Source organism: Nelumbo nucifera, chromosome 1 (genome assembly GCF_055504915.1).
Source record: "Nelumbo nucifera cultivar China Antique chromosome 1, China Antique-T2T, whole genome shotgun sequence".
NCBI lineage: Eukaryota > Viridiplantae > Streptophyta > Magnoliopsida > Proteales > Nelumbonaceae > Nelumbo > Nelumbo nucifera.
Window position 1 is genome coordinate 204,398,631 of NC_142649.1, and position 13,348 is coordinate 204,411,978.

A 13,348-nucleotide genomic window follows, 5' to 3' on the forward strand; every position below is an offset into this window, starting at 1 on the left:
GTCACTCTTGGTTATTAAGGACTAAGCTTTGAGCTCTCATTTCTAGCCTAGTCCGACCCCTCTTAAGCACTCGACTAACTTGACCACCGGAGTCTCTACCCCTAGGATAACACCTGGTTATGTGTACTCTTCTCTTATTTACAAGTCGGACCCGTCGGCCTTGGACACCGGCAAAATTCTCTTGTTGCCCTTGGCTTCATATTTGACAGCAATAGTTGCAAAAACTTGTTTTTTACTATCATTCCTCAAGTTTCTAGCAGACTCGTTTACTAGTAGTATTCATTAATTTTTTAGTCTAATTTACAATCTCTCTCTCTCTCTCTAAAGTTTTCAAAACTAAAGCTGTAAGTAAAAATTTGTAATATAGTGCATGCATTGAGTTTGGCTTTAATCAGCGCAAAGCCCGTTCAAACAACCTTTATTGCCTTGCATTGAAAATGTTTCCGTACTTGTGTGTTTTATTTCATGGGAAAATTTTTCCAATGCAAGGTTGCAAAAGGCTGTGGGAACGATGTGAACATGGGTTTGCCTTGACAGAAGCCGATCTCGCATGCATCAAGGGGAAGAAGGACACACAAAAAAATTCCAATGATCAAACATGAATGCTATGTCTCCAGACTCCTGTGTAGAAGTTAATTTTTTTCATTGGTTTTGTTCTTCTTCCACCTTATTGACGACGCAGACAAATCTAAGGCTGTATTTGGTTTGTGGAGTGGAAGCGAAAATGTGTGATAGAATTTGTGGATTCAATGGATAATGGGAATGAGCAGCCATTCTAATGCAGACACAATTATGATTCATAGAACTCAACGTGTCCCATACTGAAAATATCTTGGAACTGTCCATGATAGATTTTTATCATTTCCCTTTCTCATTAATGTCCCCGAAAGGGGCAACCATCGATGCAGGAATCTCAATTGATGCTTCTGTATCATCCTTTCCGCTGGTCCTTTTCATATTTCCTCTGTTCAAACTTACCCAATTGACTTACCGTTGTGGAAGATCAACACCCCACCTGCATGACCTACCTATATGAACATATCTGAGAGTGAGACCCTTACCTGGTTTTATGCAAAAGTTTTAAATATCACAACGTATCGGTGAGTACCGGTTTCGGTTTTTGAACCCATATGGAAATGTCAAGCCAAATATAAGTACCCGTTTGGGAGGTGGCTTCTCACGACGCAAGAGTCAACAACCCTGGAAAGTCCGGCTCAAACCTGCAAGAGCCAATAACAGTGGTCTGTCTTCCAAGGAACTTGTTAGGGAATTAACATTTGCAAACCAATGACTACTATATTAAGTATCAGTTCCATTACCACATTGGTTAATTGAAACAGTCTAAAATCAAATTTTCCTTTATTTACGTGTTTCCTGGTACCTCATCAACTACACGGTAACGTTAGGCTCCTGGGAGATCAACCTGGTAAGTGCCAGAGTTGCTCCATTTCTTTGTTTAATGTCAACAATATCCCATTCTCAAGAACTGCTGCAACTTAACAACCCCCAAAATGCTTGGTGAGATGAAGTTTCTGAAATAGGTGGGGTTCTCAACCAGAAAAGATTAGTAGGTTTACTGATGTTTCATTTTGGGCAATATAACTGCCAATTTCATCTTAACATTTTTTTGATCTAAGCTGAAAATTCCATCTTACTTGAGTTTCTGTAATCACTGTGTAGCAGTTAGACTCTTGCTATGATTACTACACCACGTGGGAATGGTCCTAACCCACCATATAATCTATTTTAACCTAGCAGCATTGCCTATTTGGTAAAGCATGATCAATATCAAATATGTATAACATGATCTATACCTATTTGGTAAGACTTACCACCACAATAAGCAGCAGTGCTTCATAGGAAACCAGCAGAATAACCTAGGAGGATTGTGAAATACAATGTACAGTTTAACCAAAACTTTTATCATTTATAATAAGTATCTATAGTCTTCATTAATTCAAAAAAAGTGGTTACATCCTAAATACCATCGAATCGTATACTTATTGTACAGGCCCAAGACAATAAGTAGTCTTTAATTTATTATATATTCTAGTAATCTTTTTATTAAGAAGAACATAAAATAGAACTGAGAGTGGAACACTTAAAGATGTTCAACATTCAGCTATTGGAAACACAGATCCAATTTTGTCATTTCCATGGCGATAGCATTTGATATTAACAGGATAAGGGCCCAACTGAACGTGGTTATCCTCTCCACCTGCATAGAAACAGAGGGTATACAGGGCAATTTCAAACTCTGGGCTAACTCCAACCAGACTGCTTGAGACAGACTTGAGAACTCCGTTCCACTCAAACTGAATTGTAAGTAGCTGGGTGTCAGAATCTGGCTGCAAGTGTTCGTACAAGGAAAGTTATAAATCTGTGCTTGCACTTTTAATACAGACACATAATTTTAACCTTAATATGTTACAAACAAAAATATATTCTCAGTCTGACAGAGAGTGGAATTGAGCACAATTCAGATCATAATAGGAAACTAAGAGAAAATAAGAGAGAGTTTTGATTTCCTCTTGGTTTAGGTTTAGTAATTTTCTGAGGACTCTAATTAGATTTTTTTCATAGTGGGTTTCTGTCATTGATAGAATTAAGAGTCCATAGAAACCCATGATGGGGTTCATTGTAATTGACTACAAAGTCAACAATTATTAAATAAAGATCTCTTTCCCTAATTTTCTAGAAATTGGATGCTAGCCAAAATTGGAAAGGAAAGCTTAAGATATCTGCAGTAGAGCCCACCAACCATATACAAGTAGATGTTTGTGCAGATGATGGGAGTGGGGGGAGGTGGAATCTTGACTTGTTATATGTTATCCACCTATGGCATATTGTAGGTGAAAATACACCAATGGCATATTCTAGGTGAAAATATACCCTATTTGATGATGAAAGCCAATGAATTTATTGACTTTTTTTCTACATTAAAAGGATATTTTATGAATCTTCAAGGGGCTAGGAGCTGCATGGATTGAACTCATTTCATTTTAATCTTTTCTGGCATTCTTTTTTTCCAAATCCTAAAATAACCTCATTTTTTTTTATATTATCCCCACATTCCCCAAATTGGCTCCTTTTGGAATTAAAGGTAAAAAAACTTAAGTCTCTTGTGGGTTTTATGGAAAAAGGTCTCTGGTAGAGTAACTTATGTGTAGGCATTTATTTTGATTGGCGATCTACTTCTAAAGTAATTTAGTAATGTTAACCATTAAAATTGATTAATCTTTTTGGATGTTGAACCTGTCTACACATGGTATGAGAAACTGAAATAAATTATATCAGTCCACATGGAGAAATATCATATTTGGAAGAAAAGAAAGTTGTTGTTAATGATGTTAAGACTAAAATGTGTAGATTGATCTATCCACATTATGTCAATCCTTAAAATAATTCCCCACAAGGATATATAGTTTCTTAGCAGTGCCACAATAATTTGACATGTCTCTCAAACGGATACAATCAGACCAAACTTGAGATCCTATTATTTAGAACAGTAGGATATATAGGTTATCACCAACCTTTGGTAATCTCATTTTGGATAAAAGAAAGTGTATTGATATTGCTAGAATTAGTGTATATTACATATGCTTTATCTTATTACTATATCCCCTTGTAGCACTTAAGCCTATCAAGGTCAACTTTCTAATTTCTGTTATTATTAGTTGCTCATTAATAAAAGGTCTGTGTGAGGTGTGGATCTCATACTCTTTCCCAGTTCTTTCTTCCTTTTTTTATTTCATGCCTATTCATATCTTTTCTCTTCATAAACCCTTACAAGTTCACAACTTGGCATTAGAGCAGGTTATTGGGTACAACTATTGGACCGTTGATGTTTTTCTATTTCTTCAAACCTTTCGAAGAACAGATTTGACATCACCATGCCTTAAGGTTTTCAAAGACTACATACATATCAGTTTTCAAGAAAATTTCCCTGAGAAAATAGAAGAAATATCAGTTAATGTTCCTGGACTCGATCATCATAGACTGTCTTTGGAAGAGTTGTCTGAATTTTGATCCATAGCATATTTGTGAAGGTGCAGGAAGTGCTTGCATGCTGATTAGTGTAATATTGAATATTTTGGAAATTTTTTATTGTCCTTTTCTCTTCATATATTACCACCAGTCATAAGAAAAGCCTATTATTTGACTGTTATGGAGGTACAAAGTGAAATGTATAGTTTCTAGGATGCTGTCAAAACTTTCAGAAGGTACACCAAAAAGCAAACCAGCAGTGGCCTTGTATTATTATAGCCCCTTGTAGCACTTAAATCTACCAAGGGAAACCTTGTAATTTTTGTTATTAATCTCCTATTAATAAATGTATGTGTAAAGCATGCTAATTGATCCTTCTATTTTCATCTAGCCCAAAAAAAAGAGGAGGAATTATGTGGAGGTGTACAAGAGCAACATTGGTTTGAACCATTTAAGAAGAAAGGAATCAAAGAATATTCTAAGAGGAGAAAAGCAGACAAGGAATCAAGAGGTGTGTAGGCAATACGTTGGTTAAAAAGCATGGACTCTTTCCACCAATTTTCACTTGATATTTGGAGGAACTGGTCTGTAGTGGAAAGTATCACTTCCAAAAAGGATAAAATGAACTTAGTATTGACCATTCTCTTGAATGATATTTGAAGCTGAACTTTGATGGGATCAGTCAAGGTAATCCAGGATTGTCAGGAATAGGACAGGTCTAGAGAAGCAAGGAGAGTAATTTTTTAGGATTATATTTTCAGGTCTGGTGGGAGTAGGAGATTCTATTAGGGCTGAATTGCTAGCTGCAATACAAGGAATCCAGATTGAAAATCAGCTAAGTTTGGAGAATTTATTGATTGAAGGAGATTCTAAGGTGGTGGTAGGGTGGTTGTCTTGTTGAAGAATCTGGAGTCTGTCATTTGGTGCTATAGGAATGAAATCAAGAAATTCAAGTGGCTAACGATGAATATGAACATGAGAATACAATGGGTGGAGATTGGAAAATGCAATGGCTAATTATCTATCCAAGAAAGGGGCAAATAAGGATCAATTGTATTGGGCTCAGCTGTAACCTGTATCTTTAGTATTATGTATTTTAACCACTTCATTGAGAGAGGTCATACAGCTCGTGTCTCTCCATGGGATGCTTGTACTAGCTTGAATCTTTAAAGTTAATAACTTATTCATTTATCAGAAAAAGGAGTTTGTGAAGCATTGACCTCAAATTCTTCCCCCAATTCTTTCCTTCTTCTTTATGCCAATTCATCTGTCTTTTCTTGATAAACACTAGCGAGTTTATGACTAATATTATTGAAGAAATCACAAAAAGATGATGCACAAGATGGACATCAGACCCAAAACATGAGTCTATCACAAGCAATGAGGACTCAGTTCACATGCTTTCCTTGTTAACACCCTACCTAATCAACTCATAACTAATGAAATTCAGTTCTCTAGAATTCATTTCAAAATAGGAAACAAATTCATAAGAATTCTAATCTAACTTATACATATATTGAAAAATCCCCTTATATTAAAAGAGAAGAGAATGATGCTTTTTCCTAGGCAAACAGGATACACAACCCAGGGAAGTATCCTGTCCCCCAAACCCCAATCTCCCCTTCCACCAAAAGATAAAAAAGAAAAAGAAAGATATAAAGAAAGAAGAAAAAAGAAAAGAAAATTTTGGATGAAAGAAACCCAGGTCTTTGCTACAACCAGCAGGATATTTTACCAGACGAGCCAGACCTTTAGACATACTGAGTGGCAATCTTAAAGTGAAATTAAAAGGCCATGACTTGAGACACAGTAGGCTCTGCTTCACTGGGACCATTATATGCCTAAATTTTATTTCTCTCCCTACAAAATAAGAGACTTCTAATTACTTAAGCCAAATTAGGAGAGAAATTGTATTTCTCTCCTAATTACTCTTTTGCATCTCTTCACTACTGGTGCCCTATATTCATTTTTTCTAAAGCCTGTGAAACTTACAGAAAAATAACTCTTTCATGGATAAGTGGGCCACTAGAGGGTTTCTTGAAAATTATTCCATATGTCTCCTCCCAAAAATCACACAAAACTGCGTGGGTCACTCCCCACCATAAGAAAAAGGAGCAAATGTGAAAGAAAATTGTAAACTAATGCCATCAGAATGAACATGATGAATCTTTTTCACAGGTAGAAGTTGATGCGGCCCAAAGTCTTTAAGGGGATCAGAAGCATGACATGAATAATATATCAGAGGCTGTCAGAATCTCCATCAATCCATTTAGTGTTTGTACACAGACATGTTCTAGTCTTGTTCTGTGTGTGTGTCCACTTATATGAACATGATATCCACGCCCTCAAATTCTAGATCTAACATTTGTGTTGGTCTGCTTTTCACTTTGTTGTTTACTTCAAAATGAGATGAGAAAATGAAAAAAAAAAAACGTTTCTAGAGTTCAAGCCAAAGTAAAAATGCAAAAAAAAAAAAAAAAAGAAAAAAGAAGGTATACAGTCAAGAATCATTGCAATTGAAATCCCTATCACCAAGTACCAACCATGATGAAGAGGGTTGATATGTATAGTTACATCACTTACAATTTGTCCATATCTTCGGGGAAAAATATAACCTTGATAATCAACACTTCCTTTTGCCTCTTCAAGGTAAAACTACAAAATGAAAATGAAGAGTTTGTTACTTCTATAATTCTGTGAAGGATTAGCAAAGAAAAATGTCTTAGTCCAGGTAAAATGTTGTTAAAATCAAGGTATAAAAAAAAACAGTAATATAGTCTTATAATTAACTTTCTAGGTGATTGCAGAACCATCTATGTAAGAGGTCATGGGTTCAAATTCATGTATATCCATGTGCCATAACAACTCTCCATGTAGCATACTGGAGCTATAGGCAAACACAACCACACGATACCAGCTTCTGCTTGCTTGTGAGGTGAACACATCTGCCAGAGTCCCCTAATGGGCCTAACAGGGTTACACTTACACCCATCATCAGTGCTATATCTCATGTAGACCTTATTACAATATTACAATGACAATTTTTAACTATTCACACTACTTCCATTAAGTTCATGATGAAAGTTTGTATACTTCCTGGTCCTTCTAATGCCTCTTGCTTCATCATTGAAATGAATGCAGTAACAATAGAAATCTGAGATTGGACTTGGACCCTTTCAATCGTAGTTCCCAATCTCTGAATATGAGATTGATTAAAAGTTATTGGAGGCACCAACCTTAATCTATGTGTCTGTTAGTACCAACCTTAGATGTTACCTTTCGCAACTTGTAAAGTTAAGAATGATAAATACACTCTTTTTTTTGAAAGAAATGATAAATGCACTCTGATGAAGGAGAATGATGCTCAGAAACCTTTGCACAATAATAGCTGCTTATTTCACATTATAAATACGATAATACGATACAATAAAACATTTTGTTATTTTGTTTATTCATTAACTCATATTTCTGTCTTATATTTAAGTTATATCATAAAATACAGTTCTTAAGAGATACACCTACACATTTTATGCAGAAAATGGGCAAAAATGCATGCAGGTTGTATGCAACATTGTAAACTACAAGAACAGTTCAAGAAGGAGAGTAGGTAAATGGTGGGAAAAAATCCCATGCATTTAATTGTCACAGGTAAGCATTATCCAATGATTTCACTTGTCAGGCTATACTTGGGTGTAAGATCAAGGTGGACTTAAGAATGAAATATCGACAAACAGCATCAAGATGCAGACCTGAATCCAGTTGTGGAAGCCAGAAACTTCTTGTTCCCCACGTTGCTTGATTTCCCCAACAAAAACATGTTCAAAAGCAGAGGAGCAACTAGATGTACCACCTCGGCCATAAAGTTCAAACCAGAGACCTATCAACACTCTTTTAAAATCTTGATAATCCTCAGACAGAATGCCTTTGGATGAAAGATACTTGTGAAGATATTTAATGGGTGCAGTTCTACTGATCTCTTCGATGAACGCAATCTGCTCCTGCCTCTCCTCAGAAGTAACAACTTCTTTACACCCTTCATTTGGGTTGTAATTATCTAAAAGAGAACAGAAACGAGAATAAGTGGGCTTCCTGAATACATCCTCACTTAGCCAGTAAAACAGGCTGCCTTGGGCCATATCTTCCTTTTGGTAAGCTTTCTTTCCTTCACCACAGTCAATCTGGTAGTCCTTTCCAGGTACCAAACGATTTGAATCAAGTTCCCATAGCTTGTTGCAAGCTTGTGAAAGGTCAGCAAGCTCCTCTTCTGAAGGTTGTAGACGAGCACCACAATTGATGTCGTCAGAGTATATCTGCTCAGTTGGAGGCTTTTTATATCCATGCCATTGATCCTTTGCTATCTGCCAATGTTATGATGAAATACTGCTGCTTGAGAAAGAGAGATACATAAACAGAACCATCTAAAACTTGTTCCCACTGATGCATATTCCAAGTCTATATTTAACTGCGAATGCTCAAAGCTTAGAAACCTATATTGAACAACAGACCAGTATAGTGACCATAAAAAATTGGAAGCAAGTTAAAGTTACTTGGAAGGTTCAATAGGGATGGTGTATTTAGAATAGATTTTAATATTTTTGTAACTGAAATTTGCTTCCTAGGCTAGTTGGCTTATTGGTATCAATATTATGAGTCAATCTGGTCTAGGAACCCCATTTGAATACAACTTTCTTCATCTTAACAAATGGTACGAGGCTAATATTTTTTTTTATTATTTTTTGCAGTATCCTCATTCAGTCTAAAAATCCTACTCTCAATCAAACTAAGCTACTTTATAGGAGTACTGCATTAAACTGCACTATATAGGACAGATACTTGAAACATTTAGGCCATTGCCCGGTGTTAGTCGTGGTCATCCAGGGTCTTGGGAACAGTGGGCCGGATAAGGACCTATGGCATTTTCTTGCATGAAGTGGCCACTTTCAGACCCGAACCCACATTCTTACACTCACCAAACTGAGATTTTAGTCATTTTAGCATTACGCTGAGCAATAGTCCCTATATACTAAAAACATTCATATTTGACCATGTAGGAATGAGCTTTTCAGTTTCTCTCAAAATAGTGATGTAAAGAACCATCTATTGCATAAGACATCAATGAATATTAATTAAAATGAGTAAGTCTTCTATGCCACTCTTTTTTCTTCCTTTTCCTTTTTGCTGTTACAGGGAATTTTTGTGGCTTTGGGCCATAAATGACTTCAAAACAGAACCTATATTTTTATATTAATTTTCTGTAATGTTGGGAAGGCTAAATTCAGATAATGTCTGGAAGATCTCTTTCCCAACAATTAAAATGATGAATTAGATATCTAAGAACTGTCATAAGAGAACTTATCTCCTCATTAGAATTCTATAAATGGAGGACCTCCATTTAGATATTGGTATCCTTTGGATATTTTAATGATAACATCCAGTGGTTTCTTTTTCTTTTTCTTTTTAATTTTTTTTTCTTGTTTTTAGATGACATGGTTGTGTTATTTCTAAGGAGATTGCAATGTACATTCTATTTCCATTATACTATACCATTTACTCATATTTTCCATTATACTATACCATTTACTATACTATACCTTAGATAGATAGAATTATAATAAGCAAAAGGAAGAAGACCTTATGAGGATGCTTTGGAGGCCTTTTATTGACAGATTCCCAACCATCATTGTTAGCCTCATTCTCCGTCTGTAAAATATGATCCAAAATACTCAACATTTTCATGGATAGCTTTAGATAAGTCATCACAAATGAACAAAGTGAAATCAAATCAACCTTTCTATTCCATGGGCTATGGCTGTATCCATGTTCATCACCCTCTTTGTACATGTGATGGTCCTCGTAAACAACCTGCATTTGCAATATAGCCAAGCACTTGCTTAATTATGATAGAAGAGGTTACAGCAGATTAAAGAAGTTTGACTCAAATCCAATTCTCAACCGGTTGACTCCCAACTTTCAAATTTCATAACTACTCATTAATTTTGGTTATTTTAGGCAAGTTCAAGCAAATTGGATGTTAATTTTTGAGGTCGTGTGATGTAACTGAGAACACTTGAATCACTAATGAAAAAGAGAAGATCTCAGATCGATAAGTAAAGAAGAGAAAAATAACCTTTTGGGGTCGCCTAGAAGGCATCTCTTCAACGTTTTCCCATTTGTCTTCGTTGCTATCATCTCTTTCTTCCTGCAAAATCATTATCCAAATCGTTGATGTGTTTATACATTCATCAAAATTCACTAAAAGTCGAAACTAACCTTTCTGTTCCACCGGTTCCGGTTATAGTCGTTGGCATCCAAACTGCTCTCTTCGTCCTTATCGTTCTCTCCCGTCACCACCTGTATGTAAACTTTACACTCTCTTAGCACCCAGAACAAAGACAGAATAAAGGCAAATAGCACAAAAGTGGTACTCACCTGTGCCCAAGTGGATCGGGATCGCTCTTCTCGAAACTGAGAGTTCGTTTCGTCGTCGTTGTCGCCTTGGCCGAGGGCTACTTCGATCAAGCCCTTTATCAGACCATCCATCTCTTTCCTACCTCTGGATCACAGTAGAGAGAGAGAGAGAGAGAGAGAGAGAGAGAGGGTTTAGTGGAGGTGGGGGAGTTGAAATGGAAAATAATAATTAATGAGCGCAGAAGTCGTTGAAATGGAAGTTGTGGATGGCGGGTAATGGCAATTTTGGTAATTTAATGAAAGTTGAGGGAGGTGGTTGGCCGACACATCCTAATATCTACACGGCACACGTGGCATGCATGTGTTAACGGAGTCCGGATCTGCTACTCACAATGCACGCCTCACACATCGACCTCACAGCATGTTCTGACCTCCGAGCATGTTCTCCCGTCGTTAAATGGGAGATGTTCAAATTTATTATTGGTGAAAGATGTTCCCAGTATAGAGTGGGATGTGGCTGTGAGGTTGGTGTGAGGCGCACTATATGAGGAATAGATATCAATTTGTGTTTACGAGCCCGGATTATATGCTTAGGAGGGTGTGTATATAACCAATTACAGGAACGGGATCTTTTTTTTTTTTTTTGCTTCATGGGGCTACACAACAGGGGTAGCCCATCCCCTTTCCCTTAATCCCCCAACCCTTGGTGGCAGTGGGATTTGATCCTAGGTCTCTACTTCGACAAGTCAGAGAACCTATCAACTGAGTCACATTACAAGAACAGGATCTGCTCCTTATACATGGGTGCCTCACAGACACATCTCCCGTGAATAATAACTTATAATTAAGTACGGAACAGATCCGGTCTCCAAATTACACCACAACGTTACATGATCAAAGGCTGTTGAGCATGATTGGACAGGACAGTTTTAGTTTTTTTTTTAAGAAATGTGAATATCCCGCCAAGTAATTTGCAGAAGAGTTGTCAATCTACTCGGGAGGGTAACTGGTGAGGCCAAAAAAAAAAAAAAGAAAAAAGAAGAGAAAAAATGTGAGTGTATTCTCTTGTTGTAGTAGGATACTAGGATCCCAAATTGATGTTTTTTGAATTTTTGTCATTTATAATTTAGATTTATATCTATTGGGTTTTGGTCTATTGGATCATTTTATAGTTTTGTTATTAAGGAATTATTTGCAAGTAGGGGCTGCAAGTCAGAATGGGTTAGGTTGCATTGTGGCCAATCCTAACCCAACCCAACCTTCAAACCACCAATCGAACCCTAACCCTAACTTTAACTAAATTTCTTCAACCCTAACCCAACCCAAAGTCAATTTCGGGTTGGGTTGGGCCCAACTCAACATTCTTTTCATCTCTTAAAATCTTATAGAATTTTTCGAATTTAGATATTAACTCAATTTTCACTACATATTTTAATCCTATGTTTCATTAGGATTTGATTAGTGATGTTTTTTTTTTCTTTTTTTTTCTTTTTTATTTGTTATGTTGGCTGCGTTTGGAAATGATGCAAATGGAGTGTAAATCTCAGTTTATGGTAAATTTGCACTCTAGTTCACTTTTGCCTGTGTTTGGCAACATTAAGCTTATGCATTGACAAATGACAGACCAATGCATATTTACATTGATAATAAGATGTAAAAGTACATCAATAAAAAAGAAGCTTTTGATAAAAAAAAACATATGCTTTATTAGAATTCATATTTGCATCCATTACAGCTAAAAGTTTGTTTGGCAAGAAGGTAAATTTGTCAATGCAAAATTAATCCAATCTTGCAATTTATTTGAACCGTTTTACACTCTATATTTGCATTCACACTTGATTGCATCGTTCCCAAACGCAGCCTTTGGTACAAAATTAAAAAAAACAAGTGTTAGAAATGGCTATAGTTTATTATGAGTTATGTCTTATGATTGATCTTTCTTGGGCGGCAAACAATATAGAGGAAATGAAGAATAAAATTTTCAAAAAAAAAATCTTAAAAATAATGTTGTTAAGGTTTTAGTCTTTCTAATTAGGATTAAGTGAAGTAATTATCTTAAAAGAAATACATAATACTATGTGGTGGGGGTTATACAAATATCATGCATCTAAACAAATCAATGAATGTTATATATTATATATAACATATATTTATATATGACATGTACTATAGAGTTGGGTTCAGGTTGGCTAAGGGGTAAACCTTAACCCAACCCGAAGTAAAGTCGGGTTCATGAATTTCAACCCTAACCCTAACCTGAACATCAACCTGATCCAACCCATTTCGGGTTGGGTTCAAACCAACCCGGCCCAAGTTGCAGTCTTAATATTTTAGGGGTTGTGAGAAGGGGGCTGTTTTTTTAAGGGTCATGATTCTTTTCTCTTTTGTTTGAGTTGTAGCTTAGCCCCTGGGTTTTCAAGTATTAGGAACTGAGGTTTTGAGGAGTCAACCCATTTTAGCACCTTCCAATCCCTTTAACGCTACGTATTCACGAGGGAGGCCAACTTGCCAACTTGATGCCATTTCTATTGACTGTTTCATGAGGAATTTCACTTCAACTTTTAAGTCTAAAATCCTGCTTGATATTTCTTTTGCATTGTTGTGCATTTGGAGTGTTGTATGTAATTTATTTTTTTATCCACATCAACTACACTTACAAATGCATTGAATGGGTCATTCTCCGTATGGTCTACTTTAATGTTGGGATATTGCGTTGTAAGGCATATATTTGCCGTTAAAAAACGTTATTCAAGCTATGGATGCAAATAAGTCAGATAAGGTCGTATTTGAAATCCGATAAGAAACAGATTTGGATAACTTACTTATTCTAAAAATCTGAGGGAATGAGAAAAGCCAATCCATTTAGTTATTGGATTGAAGTCAAATATACTCTGATCTGATCCATTAGTTATGAAATATTATATATACTATAATATATTATTATATTATATAA

The 13,348-nt window shown here is 36.0% G+C and overlaps 1 protein-coding gene across 1 annotated transcript; it reads right to left on the reverse strand.

Moving 5' to 3' along the window:
• Positions 1 to 1,926: 1,926 nt before the first annotated feature.
• Positions 1,927 to 10,621, reverse strand: LOC104609850 (poly(U)-specific endoribonuclease-B protein). Its single transcript, XM_010276249.3, has 8 exons — positions 10,417 to 10,621; positions 10,258 to 10,338; positions 10,115 to 10,186; positions 9,775 to 9,849; positions 9,619 to 9,687; positions 7,737 to 8,345; positions 6,571 to 6,642; positions 1,927 to 2,348 (listed from the first exon to the last, which is right to left on the reverse strand). The coding sequence occupies exons 1-8, from the start codon at positions 10,525 to 10,527 to the stop codon at positions 2,112 to 2,114; spliced, it is 1,326 nt and encodes a 441-aa protein (XP_010274551.1). The 5' UTR covers positions 10,528 to 10,621; the 3' UTR covers positions 1,927 to 2,111.
• Between the last annotated feature and the right edge of the window lie 2,727 nt (positions 10,622 to 13,348).